The 14364-nt window shown below is 44.7% G+C and overlaps 1 protein-coding gene across 1 annotated transcript; it reads right to left on the bottom strand.

Annotated features, from left to right (window-relative positions):
• Positions 1-2223: 2223 nt before the first annotated feature.
• Positions 2224-14135, bottom strand: LAP3 (leucine aminopeptidase 3). Its single transcript, XM_061552960.1, has 12 exons — positions 13910-14135; positions 13289-13419; positions 10655-10709; positions 10205-10307; positions 9212-9371; positions 8218-8547; positions 7470-7594; positions 6543-6631; positions 5861-5963; positions 5155-5234; positions 3517-3629; positions 2224-2959 (listed from the first exon to the last, which is right to left on the bottom strand). Exons 1-12 carry the CDS (start codon positions 14036-14038, stop codon positions 2767-2769), a joined length of 1611 nt encoding a protein of 536 aa, XP_061408944.1. The 5' UTR covers positions 14039-14135; the 3' UTR covers positions 2224-2766.
• Between the last annotated feature and the right edge of the window lie 229 nt (positions 14136-14364).

Genomic DNA, 14364 nt, shown 5'->3' with positions numbered 1-14364 from the left:
GATAATGATGGATTGGTGACCACGATGCACAATACTGTAGTTATGTGGAGGGCACCAGAGGCCTGGGCAGCAAAATGCATTGTTGTCATGTACTATGCTCTCACGTCTATGCTTCTTGCCTTTAGCCCGCACTGACCAGCGCTGTAAGGTTATGCTCAAATAACCCCAAAAACTCGCATGGGCAGTGGTTTGACGAAAGGGCTGGACATGTACAATGCATCACTAACAGCAGCCTTTAGTGCCAATGCAAAATAATTTGAAGGTATTGGAAATGTAATGATTCCCAAACACGTGGCCTTTTGCTGCAGTTCTGATCATATATTTTGTAACTACTTAAAAAACAAAAAAATGCAAGGTTATTCTTGACAAAATGAACAACACTGCCTCTTACTTTTACGGAGTTATGTTAAGCAACGTTAAAAAACCACCTGGTTCCAACATACATGGCTTTGCAAACCCATCGCACCCCACGCACCACTTCATACGACTTCAAAACGGTTGCACACAGACGCTCTTAACCACTTCTCCAAACAAAAATGAGAAGTTAAATATTTATAAATACCCAAATCATTCCACAGTAATTGTTTACATGTGATAGTTATCAGAGAAGAGTAGATTTATATATCATTGCATCAGCCAATGAATCATTTTAGTTTGTACTGTCCACAATAATTGTAAGTTAGAAGTTAAGTTTCCGAGTCAAGCCAATTTAGCAATACCAGCTCTTTTTCAAGGGCGACTACCCCGGCAAACAGCAGCAGCATCGCGTTACAAATGACCAATTACGCATACTTTTCCAAAATAAAGAATTATTTTCATAATACTGTACAGGGACTCTTCTACTTACAAACATTCGACTTACGATCTTTCAGAGATACGGACCTGTCCGTATGTCCAGTTGCCTGCTCGAACAGAGTCATAAGTTAAACTGCCGCGCAATAGATAGCGGAGGTGGAAACTACACTTGCATAATATGAAGAACCAGTGGCGTCTACATCTACAGGAGATTATACAACTTTTAAAACCATTCCCCGTGTTTAGTGCCATACAACGGGTTTGCAATCAACAGGAGTCAAGTTGAGCTTACGAACAAATCGACTTACGAATAGACCTCTGGAACCTAACTCTTTGTAAATAGAGGAGTCCCTGTATTACCTTAAACACAATTAAGCACATTCACATTTGAAAATGTGTGATGTCAATTGGGTCTGTTTAAAAGAGTACTTTACATAGATGGCAAAATGTATATACCAATAGAAGACGCCAGGTGGTTTCAAAATCTTTGGAGCAGCTACACTTTTAAACCATTGCGAGGACTTTTGTAACTGCTGCCGTGCAAGGCTCCCCACTCTGTGGACATCTGTGAAAGGGCTCCCACTCTGTGCTCCTGGACATCTGAAAAAGGTTAATAGCTCATCGGATTCCTCCAGTATAAATATTCCGTTTATATCCCGCACCCACTGAGATCGGATTGCAGCCCGAACTCCGTGGGTGAGGGCCGCAGGCAGCAGGGAGAGCAACGAGGCCCAGGACAGGACAGCGTGACGAGGGGATCATCCCTCCCCATCACCACGTAGGTCCAAGGTCAAGATCGAGGCGAAGGGTGCCGGAAAGATCTTCAGACGTGGACATTCAGAGCTGTGTGTAGAAGCACTCATTCGATTAGAGGAAATATATTGCTGGAAGGATTTTAAAATCTGACAACGCTCTTCTGTCTGAAAATTTTATATTAGTTTTACCACAGCGCAGACGGGAGGCATGAGGCTAGAATGAGAGCATTGGAAAAGAGTTGCCAAAGTTTGGGGTATTGTGTCAGAAGATGTTAGCGTTTTTATCACTCAATTAGAATTACACATAGCGATGATCAACCAAATACTGGCAGCCTAATGTCTGACTGCAGGCCAGGTGCCGAGTCACATTGTGCCCACAGGGATGAGCTGCCAATGTTTGAGACCCAGATGAGCTGTAAAGCGCTCCAAGATAAAGCGCTCCAAGAAACTATTGTTCATCATTATTACTAAATATTTTTAAGGACAAAACCAATCGACGTGTGCTATTAAGGACCGTTGGCCAAAATGTCACCTTTTATATATATTCATTTTTAGGCAGTGTTATGATCACATATACAATAAGTGTATTGTTTTATAAATCTGCCTCACAAACATAAAAGCAGCACAAATACACACATCTTTCCTGCCTTAATTACTACTCAGGAAATTCGGATTAATCAAGTGCACATTTATTATGTTATTTCTGTAACAGCACACAAAAATTACACTCGCCAAACTCGCAGATGAAAACGAGAATGTAATATGCTACAATTTCTCACATTTATCTCCGGCTACCACAGTTTTCCACACTTCCCCCTCCTTAATAGCTTTGAATAGCCACCCGGGACTCTAGGGTGGCTATAGTTTGTGGCACGGCGTTGTAGGGACTTAATTTAATTTGCGTTTACACTCAACAGACTGCCCCAAATGCAATCCATCCACTTATATTCACACCAGCCAACATCTTCTCCAGCTGTGACCTCAAACACATATTGGCCATTATAAAGTCGCATAAACAAACGCACATTTTGAAAGCAATTCATATTTTTCTGAGCAGGGCTGACAAAAAAAGCCGTCAATTGGTCCAGTATATCGGTGGCGCGCGTGTATGAATTAGTCGACAATATTTAAATGCAACCACTTTTTAACAGAATCGAAGGCAACCCGGGCCAGCCTGGTCAGATTTGGTGGACGGACCTCTCCCCGTGGGGGGTGTTCAATTGGACGTGTGGTGGGCGAGTCGGGCGGCGAGCTCCACCAGAGTGCGTGTGGGACGCCCCGCCATGCCCTTGCTCAGGTACGGCACCTCGTCCTTGTTGTCCATCACACCGGCGATGTCCAGGTGGGCCCAGTGCTTGGCCGTCACGAACTCCCGCAGGAAGGCAGCGGCCGTGCAAGCGCCACCGGCCCTGCGCTCACGCAAACACCCACGGCGGCAGCACCTTGTATATGTACGTGAGGATCGAGTACAAACCAGGCATATCGGCGATTCACCCTAAACAAGCGTTTAAATGAAATGTCATGATTCTGAGTAGCGATTCGATTGAGTAATCTACCTTTTGTCTGGTTTGTTCTGCCTCACTGTCTTTCTCTTTTGTTCCTCTTCTTCGTACGGTCACGTTCTGTCTTGTTTGTATTGTCTCGTAATGTTTTTGTCTGGTATCATCTGCCTCCTTTGTTTTAATATCCTAATGCGATATAAGCATGGAATTGGCCTATCATCATGAATAATAAATCAATGACTTATACTCTTTGGGTCTTTCGGTAAAGTCACATAGATAGAAAATTACAGATCAACCCGTAGCAACTCAATCTGCAAATCCTGCAGTACCGGTTGCGGAGCAGGCGTCCACACTCCATGAAACACACAAGAGGGGCGCGCGCATGCACGCACGCATGCACACACGCATGCACACGCACGCACACGCACATGCACACGCGCACGCACGCGTGTGCGAGCTCTCACCGGCTGTACTTGCCAACGTTGTTGATGTCGGCGAGTTGCGAATCGGCGATTTGTTTGGTGTAGTGCTGGAAGAGAGGCATCCTCCACACGCGGTCCCCCGTCTGCACACTCGCCTGCCAAAGCATTTCCACATCACACGCAGACAGCAGGTGGTGAGGGGCGTCAATGGCTATTGCCAAGATACCTCTCCAATGAAGATAGCATTATGAAAAATCAGAGGGTATGATATGGCCATCGGTTCAAATATACCATACTTGCCAAACATCATCCTATATAGTAGGCCGATTCATTTGATTCACCCCCATGATTCGATGGATTCATGGTCATAATTCAAGAATAGGAGTCATGTGAACCGTTTACATCAATTATACAATCTAAAATAATGGTTTCACAAAGAAGATTTGATGCATGTACTGACAGCGTAAATAGTACATTTGCTACAGAAACAGCTGGATCATTACACGCCTACTATTCAAAGAATTGTCGCAAATCAGGGCTTCGATTTTATTCAAGGATGAATTATATTTCGTCTCATTGTTATCATAATATTGATATTATGTCTCATTTGTTCAACTTAACTTTCTCCAAAAAACCTTAAGAATCAATATTAGTCGATTGATATATATATTGTTACAACCATACTATTTAGTATTTATAGCAGATGTGGAATTATGAACCTCTCTTTCAGTAGATGAGCCAGTAACCTTACTATACTGAATATTGTGAAAGAAAGTTCAGGGGACAAATTGCATTCATAGAGAATCCATCCTCAGTGTTAGACAGGTCATTGGAGCAAGAGTAATATCTCACTTTAGAAGTCAATCAATGGCACTTTAAAAAATAAATTAAGCCTCTAGCCTTTGAATACAGATGCACGTGGGGGGTGCGAAGAATTCCGTGGAATGATAGGCAACTTAGAAAACATGAATATATTGTAACAAGTAAGCATTGCAGATGGAATTTAGAGGAGATGGTTGCAATGGATGGGGTACGTGTGCAGCAGGGTGGAAGAGGCCAGGTTAGCGAGAGAGGAATCAGAGTGGCACCCCCCGAGATCGGTGACCAACAAGAAGTCCTAAAGCCACATGGTGGGGGCATAGTGCAAGCAAGCACAGACTTTGGGAGGTCACGCGTTGACTCCGGAAGCTATAGGAGCTAGCAGAAGCCATGGGGAGGTGTACACGCGTCAGTGGTATTTCCCCTGCACACACCCCTTGACCCAGCTTTGCTTATTCATATTCTTAGGTTTTTTCGGTAAAGTCACGTAGGTAAAAAATTAAAATTAATAAAAGTTTAATTAAATAAAAATCACGACGTTTCGGAGGCAACACAAGCTTCCATCTTCAGGTGGAACCGTCACAGCACGCTTGCTGTATCAAGTAAATGAGAAATTCCAAGAGATACTACCCCGTATATATACTGGTTGAGGGGGGGATGAGCCAAGACAGGCCCCCTTTTTATTATTATGGTAAGGTTGGTGCGGCTTGAGACTACGGCTAGTCTACATAACAAAGGACTGAGCCTTTGTTATGTAGACTGGCTGAGAGGGGGCGGGGGCGTGCCAGAGTTGTTAAAGTGCAACTGCTGCTAATGGCACCGAGCCTCTTGTATTTAATCATGAAGCTGCTGGATCCTTACCTCCATCAAGTGTGCCCACAGCCAGTCCGAGTTGGTGAAGACACCGGTTGCCGCAGAACCTAATGCAACGCTCATTGCTCCTACGCAGAGAACAAAGTCGCACGCCGCCACCATCATTCACCACTGAGTAGCGGTGGTGATGTCACCAAAGTGTTTGTGCCAAGCTAGGCGCACTTTGTGTCCATATGCCTACTTGCATACAAAATGTAATACAATATAATTCGTTCTTAAATAACTCTGTTCATGTAGAGCATCCCAGAGAATGTTATAGCAAAAAGACAACTGAAAAAGCAATTGGTCAAGAAATCCGGCAAAAAAAACTGAAACAAATACTTTTTAGTAATTTCCAATGTACTATTGAACAATCTCAATCCAGCCTTAAAGTTTAGTTACTAATCAAACAAATAATAAACTATTTAATAAAATTAAGAGGATGCATTGTCCCAACCCCTGGAATTTCCCTTAATAAAAATATTTATTTTATCTACAATGGCTTAAATTTTCTGTTGCAAAACATGAACAGTCAGCTCCACTCTAACTCCTGACTAATTTCTAAACTAATTACCCGAACACTCAGCAGTTCAGCAACACTGCCCGACTGCCAAATAAAGAAGAATAAATTGGAAAAACACTTATCAAACCTGTCTCTGTGGCCACAGACGTTCATGAGGTGTGGTTGACCAGGCATGAGAGGTGAGCTGTGTACCGGTAAGTGTGGCCGCATCCAGCACTGCCCGTGGCTGGAACGTATCTGCGTAGCACAGCGCGTCTGCCAATATCAAACGTCCCTCTGCATCCGTGTTGTCAACCTGCAATGTAAAACAAGTAAACCCGTAAAAACAACGTTTTTCACTATAAATCCTTTATATGCGTGGCAGCGAACTTAATATAAAGGATTTAAAAATAAATTCGCCGTGGAGGACGCGGGGATCGATCCCGCGACCTTTGGCATGGGAAGCGAGGGCGCTACCAACTGCGCTACTCCGCCACGGCCTGTGGAGGGGTTATGCTCTGGGCTCTTATACTGTGACGTTCAGCCAAAGCGATGAATGAGTTATATTTGAATATGTAAAATAATTTTTTTTTGCCTAAAATGTGTAAAATTTTGGGATTTTTTTTTCACGAACATTGTCTGGCACAACGAGTCTTTGTGCAAAATGTCAGCTCGATTGTATCACGGGAAGTGGGTTAAAAAACGACCGAAAGATTTGCACGGTCGTAAGCAAGCACGCAAGCACGCAAGCAAGCATGCGAACTTAATATAAAGGATTTAAAAATGAAAAGCCAATGCACCGTGTTCAACACTATCAATCAATTGCAAATATTGAATAAGCAGCCAACCTGCTGAAACTCTGCACAACAGAAGACTAAGAAGTTAAGGCTCACACCTGAATGGTCTTGCCATTTTTCGCCACGACAACATCTCCGGGTTTCGTGGCCTTTCCACTTGGCATGTTCTCACACAGCGGCACCAAACCTGCCAAACAATGAACCCAATCAATCAACCCTCTTGGGTACAGCAGAAAGGAACGCCACCCACAATGGTGCACGAAAGAGTTGAGCATCGTAAGGATGGATGAGACAGTTTATTTTGTATTTGCGACAACATTTGTAAGTAGCGCTAAAGATAAACAGTGAAAGTCGAGCAATATTGTTCTCAAAACAGTCTCCTTGTGGCTCCTTTAAAAAGGCATCTATGAGTGAAAAAATTCATATTTCTGTGAAACTTTCTGATTTATTCAAACTAAAGAATTAAAATGTGGTGTTGTTGCTGCACACGCAACACAAGCACTGATTGGCTGGCTTGGGTCACATGGTCCTCCTGGCAACCTGGTTCAATATGGCTGAATTATGCATATAGTGGCATGAAGATTTTAAAATACTGGACCAATATTTGTGAATGTACATAGCACACGAGAAAACACATTTCTTACATTTTCATGTTATTGCCTTATTTACTTCTATAAAATGCCTGGTAATTTTTTTTTGTAAGCCAACCCAGTGGCTTTTATTGCCTAGATTCCCTGCCTGGTGCCCCTAGGCTGAGCTGCCCAGGCAAGGGGTGAGGGCAGGGGTCAAGGCCTCTCAAATATACTTGAACAACAATCATAGACATCAGCCGTTATTTCATCTAATGGATTGGTAACACGAAACTGTTGCCAAAACCAAGAAACAAAGACGAATAGTTTAAGATGACATGGCTCAATAATTGAAGACTGCAACAAAGTAATGTGCAGAAAAGTTGCAGCATTTAACCTTGGCTTTAGAGCAAAGCATAATGGATAGGTATGTGTAGCTGAGGGTGAGGTTAATACCGATTATGTGAATTGGCAGTTGCAGTTTGGCAGCTGTGGCAATGGCTGAGCAAACGGTCGCCGCACCACCCATGTCTGCCCTCATTGCATCCATGCCGGAGGAAGGCTTCAGCGAGATGCCACCACTGTCGTCAAGTTACAGGCAGAAGAAATAAGCATCACTGTCAAGCATTTTTCCTGACACCTTTAAGTAAAGCAATTACTGCATCAAGCCAAACACTTTATACCAATAAATGTTGCAGTTGAAGGACAAAGACCAACGCAATTTGTACAATCTGTTTTGATTTAAAATGAATTCATGTTAATCCAGCATTTTAGATTCCTCTGTTTTTATGTTTTACCCTGTGACACAATGTGTTGTATAAATAAGTCAATCAAGGATCACTTTTAGTCTCTTTATGCAGAATTGCATCATATAAATTGATCCCTGCTTATAAATCATCAAATTATATTTTCACACTTACACCTCGACTGTAAGACCCAGCAAACACGCTGAAATGTCATTGCATACAAACATTTCCTCGTGCATTTTGCAATCCGGAAAACGCAAGCACAGCAGAATTGGGTTCTACTGAGAGAATCATTTTCAAGAAATATTGTTGGCTTTGGCCAATCAGGAGAGACTCTGACCACGAGTCATAAATTATGTGACGATGCTCTTTCGACTTAACAAAGTTTCCAATACATTTTTTTAAGGAATACGTTTCTGGAAACACACTTCCACCACGTTTGCCAGGATTTGGCCAACCTGTCAAACGTGACGCCCTTGCCCACGAATACAACGGGTGATGGCGCACCACCACCCCCCGCAGAGGCCCCGTGGTAGTGCAGCTCAAGGAACAGGGGCGGCTCCTCGGAGCCCCGCGTCACGCTAAGGAAGGCGCCCATCTGCTGCTCCTCGATCCACGCGCGCGGCCTCGCATGCACCTCCACGGTACTTAGGGAGGACAGCTGCTCTTGGATGACGCGCCCGAAGATGGCGGGTGTCATGTGGTTGGCCGGAGCCTCCATAAGCCGACGGGCTAAGTTCTGCCCCTCCGCGTACACCACTCCTGTGGCCCACGCCGCTGCTCCCTCGCTGCTCATGGCAGAACGGGTGCATGTGGCAATCAGTATGGTTCAGGTAATAATCATTGCATCAGTATAGGAGCAGAGTAGTTGTTTCACTTGAGGTCAGCTCCTTCATGTTATTATTACAGAAAACACTGCCACGTAGACTCGTGGTAACTGAAATGCTTATAATATGCATGAAAATTATGAATTCCTAAATAATATATTTATTTGTAACTCTTTATTCCTGTAGAGTGGTTGAACGTACAAAAATTAGTGAGCCGATTGGACATCCATTGCTATGCCAAATAAATGTTACGTCCGTCTGAATATCCGACCGATGAAGGTTCACATTTTTGTAAAAAAATATAAAATCCCTAAAACCAATCACTATGAAACTTACCACAAAGCTTACCAAAAACAACGTCCAAATCTGTATTTTTTTTGGGGCAAGAACGACTAACATATTTTGTCTTCTTGGTTCTTTCGGTAAAGTCACGTAGAAGGGAAGTAATAAAATAATAAAAATAAAACTTCCCTTCTATGTGACTTTACCGAAATAACCAAGAAGATGAATCCCTGCAGTCACGAAAGCTTTAAATCAAAATTTTACATTTTGTACGAGGCATTCAAAATAAATTATGCCGAAACACGAGTAGGCACATGCGTCGGGTACGAGCACGCGCACTCACCGTCCGTGCAGTTTGGCAGCGACGCGCGTTTTCTTCTTCTTTTTGAACTCGTCGTATTGAAAGAGAGCGAGCACTGAGCCTTCAGCGGCAGCCTGCGCATCTCCACACGGGTCCACCTCCACCTCCGCGACCTCGAGTTCCTGCAGCTGCCGGCACCCAGCTGCACCCGCAGTCAAGTGCATCGGTACGCAGGGAATAAACACAAACGGTGTTTCGATTTAATTCAAGTGACTCAGAGACCAAGCTGTGAGGTGAATTAAATAATTACATAATTTACAGCCTATTGTCAATTCACTCCTGGATGAAGGCCTCCCCCATGCTGTGATGGTCACGGAAGTTGCCGTGACCATATTTTAACATGCTGGTCAGTGTAGATTGGTGAAGGGGGGGGGGGCTCACGGGACAAGTTCAGATATTACTCGCCATTGATATTATCCAGAGCTGCAAATTGAACTCGCCCGGTTTAAAGTGCAGCGATGACCACTGCGAAAGACATGTTGCTTGAAATGGGGTGACAACCGACGGCCCCAATTAGTGATGTAACGTGGTAATTAAAAAAAAAGTTGCGGACATCAAGTTCTATATACGCGAGTACCCATAATAAAGGTTTTTTGGTTAGATCGCGAAAAAATATAAATGTGTCATTAAACCCGTCGCCACCCAACACAGCCAATCAGTAAGGTTTGTCACAAAAACAAAACATGCCAATTCCTTACTAGTACAGCACACCGGTGTGTTGGAGAGTAAATCCACATTTACTCAAATTGGCATGTTCTGTTTACATGATAAACCTCACTAATTGGCTGTGTCGGGTAGTGGTGGTGGGTTCAACGACACTTTTATATTTACGCGATTAAACCAACAAAAAACCCTATTATGAACAATTTTGGTCGCGAAAGCCTACGTGTTATACGCGAGTACCTTCCGCGCAACTTTGCTTTGCACATCTACAAATATTTCATGGCCACGAACCGGTTCTTAGCCGTGACCTACCTGCCGTAGCTGCACGAATGGCTTCCTTCTGCTCATCCCACTGTTCCAACTTGTTTATCGGGGCCGATTTTTTTCCAAGTCCCACAATGACGACGCTGGAGAACTATCATGGCACAACACAGCAGACGGTGATGATGGGTTCAGCGAGATTACAGCGCACACTTTGCAGCTGTGTCTTCACGTCTCAAATGTTGTATGTCTAGAACAGTGAATATATTTTACTCTAAATGTACAAGCATTTTTCAGTTTTCAGTTTCATTTATTTGGTATAGCCCTGCGAGCCATTGAATCGGGTGCAACCGCAACAAACAAAAGACAAAAACATTAACAAGAAAACATCTTAAAGTGACTATGTGACTATGTGCAAACAGAAAATCCAGGAAAGGCAGATATAAGAATACAAACATATTGTTAAACAGATGTTTTCGAATACAATATCAAAAATGTTACCTCATGCAGACCATGGAATATTCTGCTTTTGCCTTTCTTCAGAGCAGGTCCAGACCTTCAGAACGAAGCAAAGATTTTTTTTTTTATAAATCATGATAGTGGATGTAAGCAAATTAGAATAATAGTTTTGTTAATGAACTTAAAGAGATATGCCATTCTGCCCACAGCTCAGCTGAGAAAACATTACACTGCAGTTCTATCGATTTATTTTACGTTGTCAAAATAAGAATGAGTTCACTCCTCTATGCCCCGCCGGTAGGCATCACGTGTACACGGCCATAGTGTTGAGACACAGCGCCACAAGGTGCCACCGAATCTGGCTCACGACTTAGAAATCCTACCACTCGAAAAGCTCCTCCACTCAATTGCAGTGTTAACAAACAAGACAGGGTCTGGAGATTAGCGCACTCGGTCATTTGCAGACCTTCATTTTCCACAAAGTGAAGGCAGGCATTGAACCGACAAAATTTGCTGAGTATGGTACTTTATAACGTACAGCTCGACTTGAAAATCCACTGCTGGATGAGCGCATCCGTAGCGGGGACCATTGTCGTGGATGCATAGAACAATAATGATCAATAATAAAAGTTGTGTTGGGTTAGATCACGTAAATATAAAAGTGTCGTTAACCCACCACCATCTAAAGCCTACGTGTTAAACAATAATAACACAAAAATTTGTTTTTGTTCCTGGGTAGTAAGTGTTATTTTCTAATTGCTTATGCCTCAAAAGTACAAAAAAATAGCTATTTTTCCCCACAAACTTTGCTTTTGTGACCAGGACAGTGATATTTTGAAATGTACCTATTTGCAATGAAAAAAGATGCGAATTTGTCTTTTCATTCACATAAAGTCAGAAAAAAACAACATGAATCAAAATTAACATGTATTTATACTAAAGTAATACAAAAATGACTACAAAAGATTAAGACACCAAGGTGCACTACCACAGGCGGGACTGGCCACAGCGGACCGAGTTCTCTGTGGGGAGGAACAACGTCAAGTGGGAGCCACTGGTGGACCCCCGGAAGGTGCTGATGCCACCACTGCACATCAAATTTGGGCCTTATGAAACAATTTGTCAGAGCTGTAGATAAGGAGTCGGCAGTCTTCAAGTACCTTCAAGACTTCTTCCCTAAGCTGTCTGAGGCCAAGGTCAAAGTCGGTGTCTTCGTCGGACCACAGATAAAGAAGATCCTGGAGTGCAATGAATTCCCCAAGAAGCTCACTGGTAAGGAAAAAGCGGCTTGGGACAGCTTTGTCGCAGTGGTTTCGTGGCTTCCTGGGCAATCACAAGGTCGAAAACTATGTGGAGCTGGTTGAGACTGGTAAAGAATGATGGCACAATGGACTGTAGGATGTGTCCCTCAAAGTCCATATCCTTGATGTTCATCTTGATAAATTCAAGGAGAACATGGGAGCGTACTCGGAGGAGCAAGGCGAGCGCTTCCACCAAGATATACTGGACTTTGAACGCCGCTACCAAGGACAGTATAACAAGAACATGATGTGGGAGACTACACATGGGGGCTGATTCGTGAAAGTGATTTACAGTATAATCGTAAATCTCGAAAAACTACTCACTTCTAAATCTTTTGTAGTCATTTTTGTATTACTTTAGTATAAATACATGTTAAGTTTGATTCATATGTTGCTGTTTTCTGACTATGTGAACGAAAATACACAAATTCGCCAGTTTTCTCATTGAAAATAGGTAAATTTCAAACTATCACTATCCTGGTCACAAAAGCTTCTGGGGAATAATAGCCACTTACTATACTTTTTAGGCATAAGCAATTAAAAAATAACACTTACTACCCAGCAACAATAATGTGTTAAATAGTTTAATGTGTTTCGATTTAAAGCTTTCGTGACTGCAGGGATTCATCTTCTTGGTTCTTTCGGTAAAGTCACGTCGAAGGGAAGTAATAAAATAAAAAAAATAAAACACAATAAAATAAGTATATTATTTATATTATTTTATTGTGTTTTATTTTTATTATTTTCTTCTACGTGACTTTACCGAAAGAACCAAGAAGAGTTTAATGTGTTGTTGCACTGCCCTCTGCTGCTCGCTAAAAGAGCTACCCAGGGCTATTCCATCCATTCTCAAACCATACAACGGATCAAGAAGAGGCCTTCTTCCTACGCCGCGTTGTTGACGAGGGGTTTTGAGAGTGGACTTCACCACATTTCTCGGTACAGGTTTGGGTTAATGTGGGGTGGAGAGGCCACGAACCGGTTCTGAGCCGTGGCCAGGAATCAAATTCGCGTCGCCGGGTTCGCAGCGTAGCGCACCAGGCACCGCACCATCCTCTCTCTTCCCCTAAGCCCTGAATCCCAACAACGATATCCTAAAAGTGCAACACGACAACGATCCCCCGTGTAGCCTGTAACAGACTGGGGAGGGGGGGCTAGTGCTGTTAGCGAGCAGCACCTATGATGAAGGCCGGAACGGCACACGATGAGGTGGGGTGACCAGCAACCTTAGTCCGACCGCTTTCGTCTTCCTCAGTGGCGATGAACACACATGGCACCCAGGTACTCATTTGAGGCCGAGTCGACCTAGGGGAGAGCCCGAGAACCCGGTATCAGTCGTGAGCGGGCAATCGAACAGGGGACGACCCCCCATCACCTGTGGATGAGCTGGGTCAGTCCGCCCGGCACGCGGCTGCTGAAGGCTTCTCCGGCCGGGGTGAAGAGGCAGAGGGGCCCCGCTGCGTCGCCTTCTCCCGCCTCGTACACGCCCAGCACCAGACCCTTGCGCTGTCAACAGCAGGGGTAGATGTCAGGGTGGTAAAGCGACACTTTGGGCTCTCACCTGATCAAGACGAAGGCGTAAAAGTCTTGGGGTTTTAAGCCCATGGTGTAAAATATGCAGTCTCCAAACTCTTATTATCCGCTCTATCTCTCTGCGATAAGGGCCACTGCCCGAAACGTCCAATTGTGTTTTAATTCCAGTCTCTCTCTCTTTAAAAGGCTTGAATTACTTGAAGCAAAACATCTTTAGCGGGGGTAGAATGCAAGGAACTCCCCGATGTCGGCTTAAAATCCTCCATAATTGTCCGATTTCCCAGCGTCGTCTTTTACCCCCCGAGAACACCCCCAGTGCCGTCCGTGACCTTCCCGCATCTCATTCCCGTGGGAGAACTCCCTCCAGGGGGTGGGAGTGAGTGTGCTGCACGCTGCTTTCACTTTGACAAGAGTCTAATAACGACCCATCAAAAACACAAAGAGCACGCACGCCTCACTTCACCTTCTTGCCGCTGTCGTTCGTCGCCTCCGCCGCGGACGCCGCGCTCAGCTTCCTCTGCACGCAGCCGCCCAGCAGGCGACGGTGGCCGAGCGCCCTCAGCTGCGGCAGCAGCAGCGGCAACAGCGGCATGGCCTGGGCAGGGTGGGGGGAGAGAACCACGTGGAGTGACGACCCCGGCTCTCTCCGCGAACACGTGGGTCACCACGCGCGCGCCGACGTCACCACGCACGTCGACGACGTCACCACGCGCGTGACGGTAACCGCGTACGCCGACGTCACCACGCCCGCTGACATCACCACGTACGCCAACGTCACCGCTCGCGCGTGACGGTAACCGCGCGTCGACGACGTCACCACGCGCGTCGAAGACGTCACCACGCGCGTGACGACGTCACCACGCGCGTCGACGACGTCACCACGCGCGTCGACGACGTCACCACGCGCGTCGACGACGT

The sequence above is a fragment of the Lethenteron reissneri genome, chromosome 17 (assembly GCF_015708825.2).
Source record: "Lethenteron reissneri isolate LAM-NWPU_2019-01 chromosome 17, ASM1570882v1, whole genome shotgun sequence".
Lineage (NCBI taxonomy): Eukaryota > Metazoa > Chordata > Hyperoartia > Petromyzontiformes > Petromyzontidae > Lethenteron > Lethenteron reissneri.
Note: the sequence above shows the minus strand (reverse complement) of the source record. Positions and strands in the feature narration are given on the sequence as shown.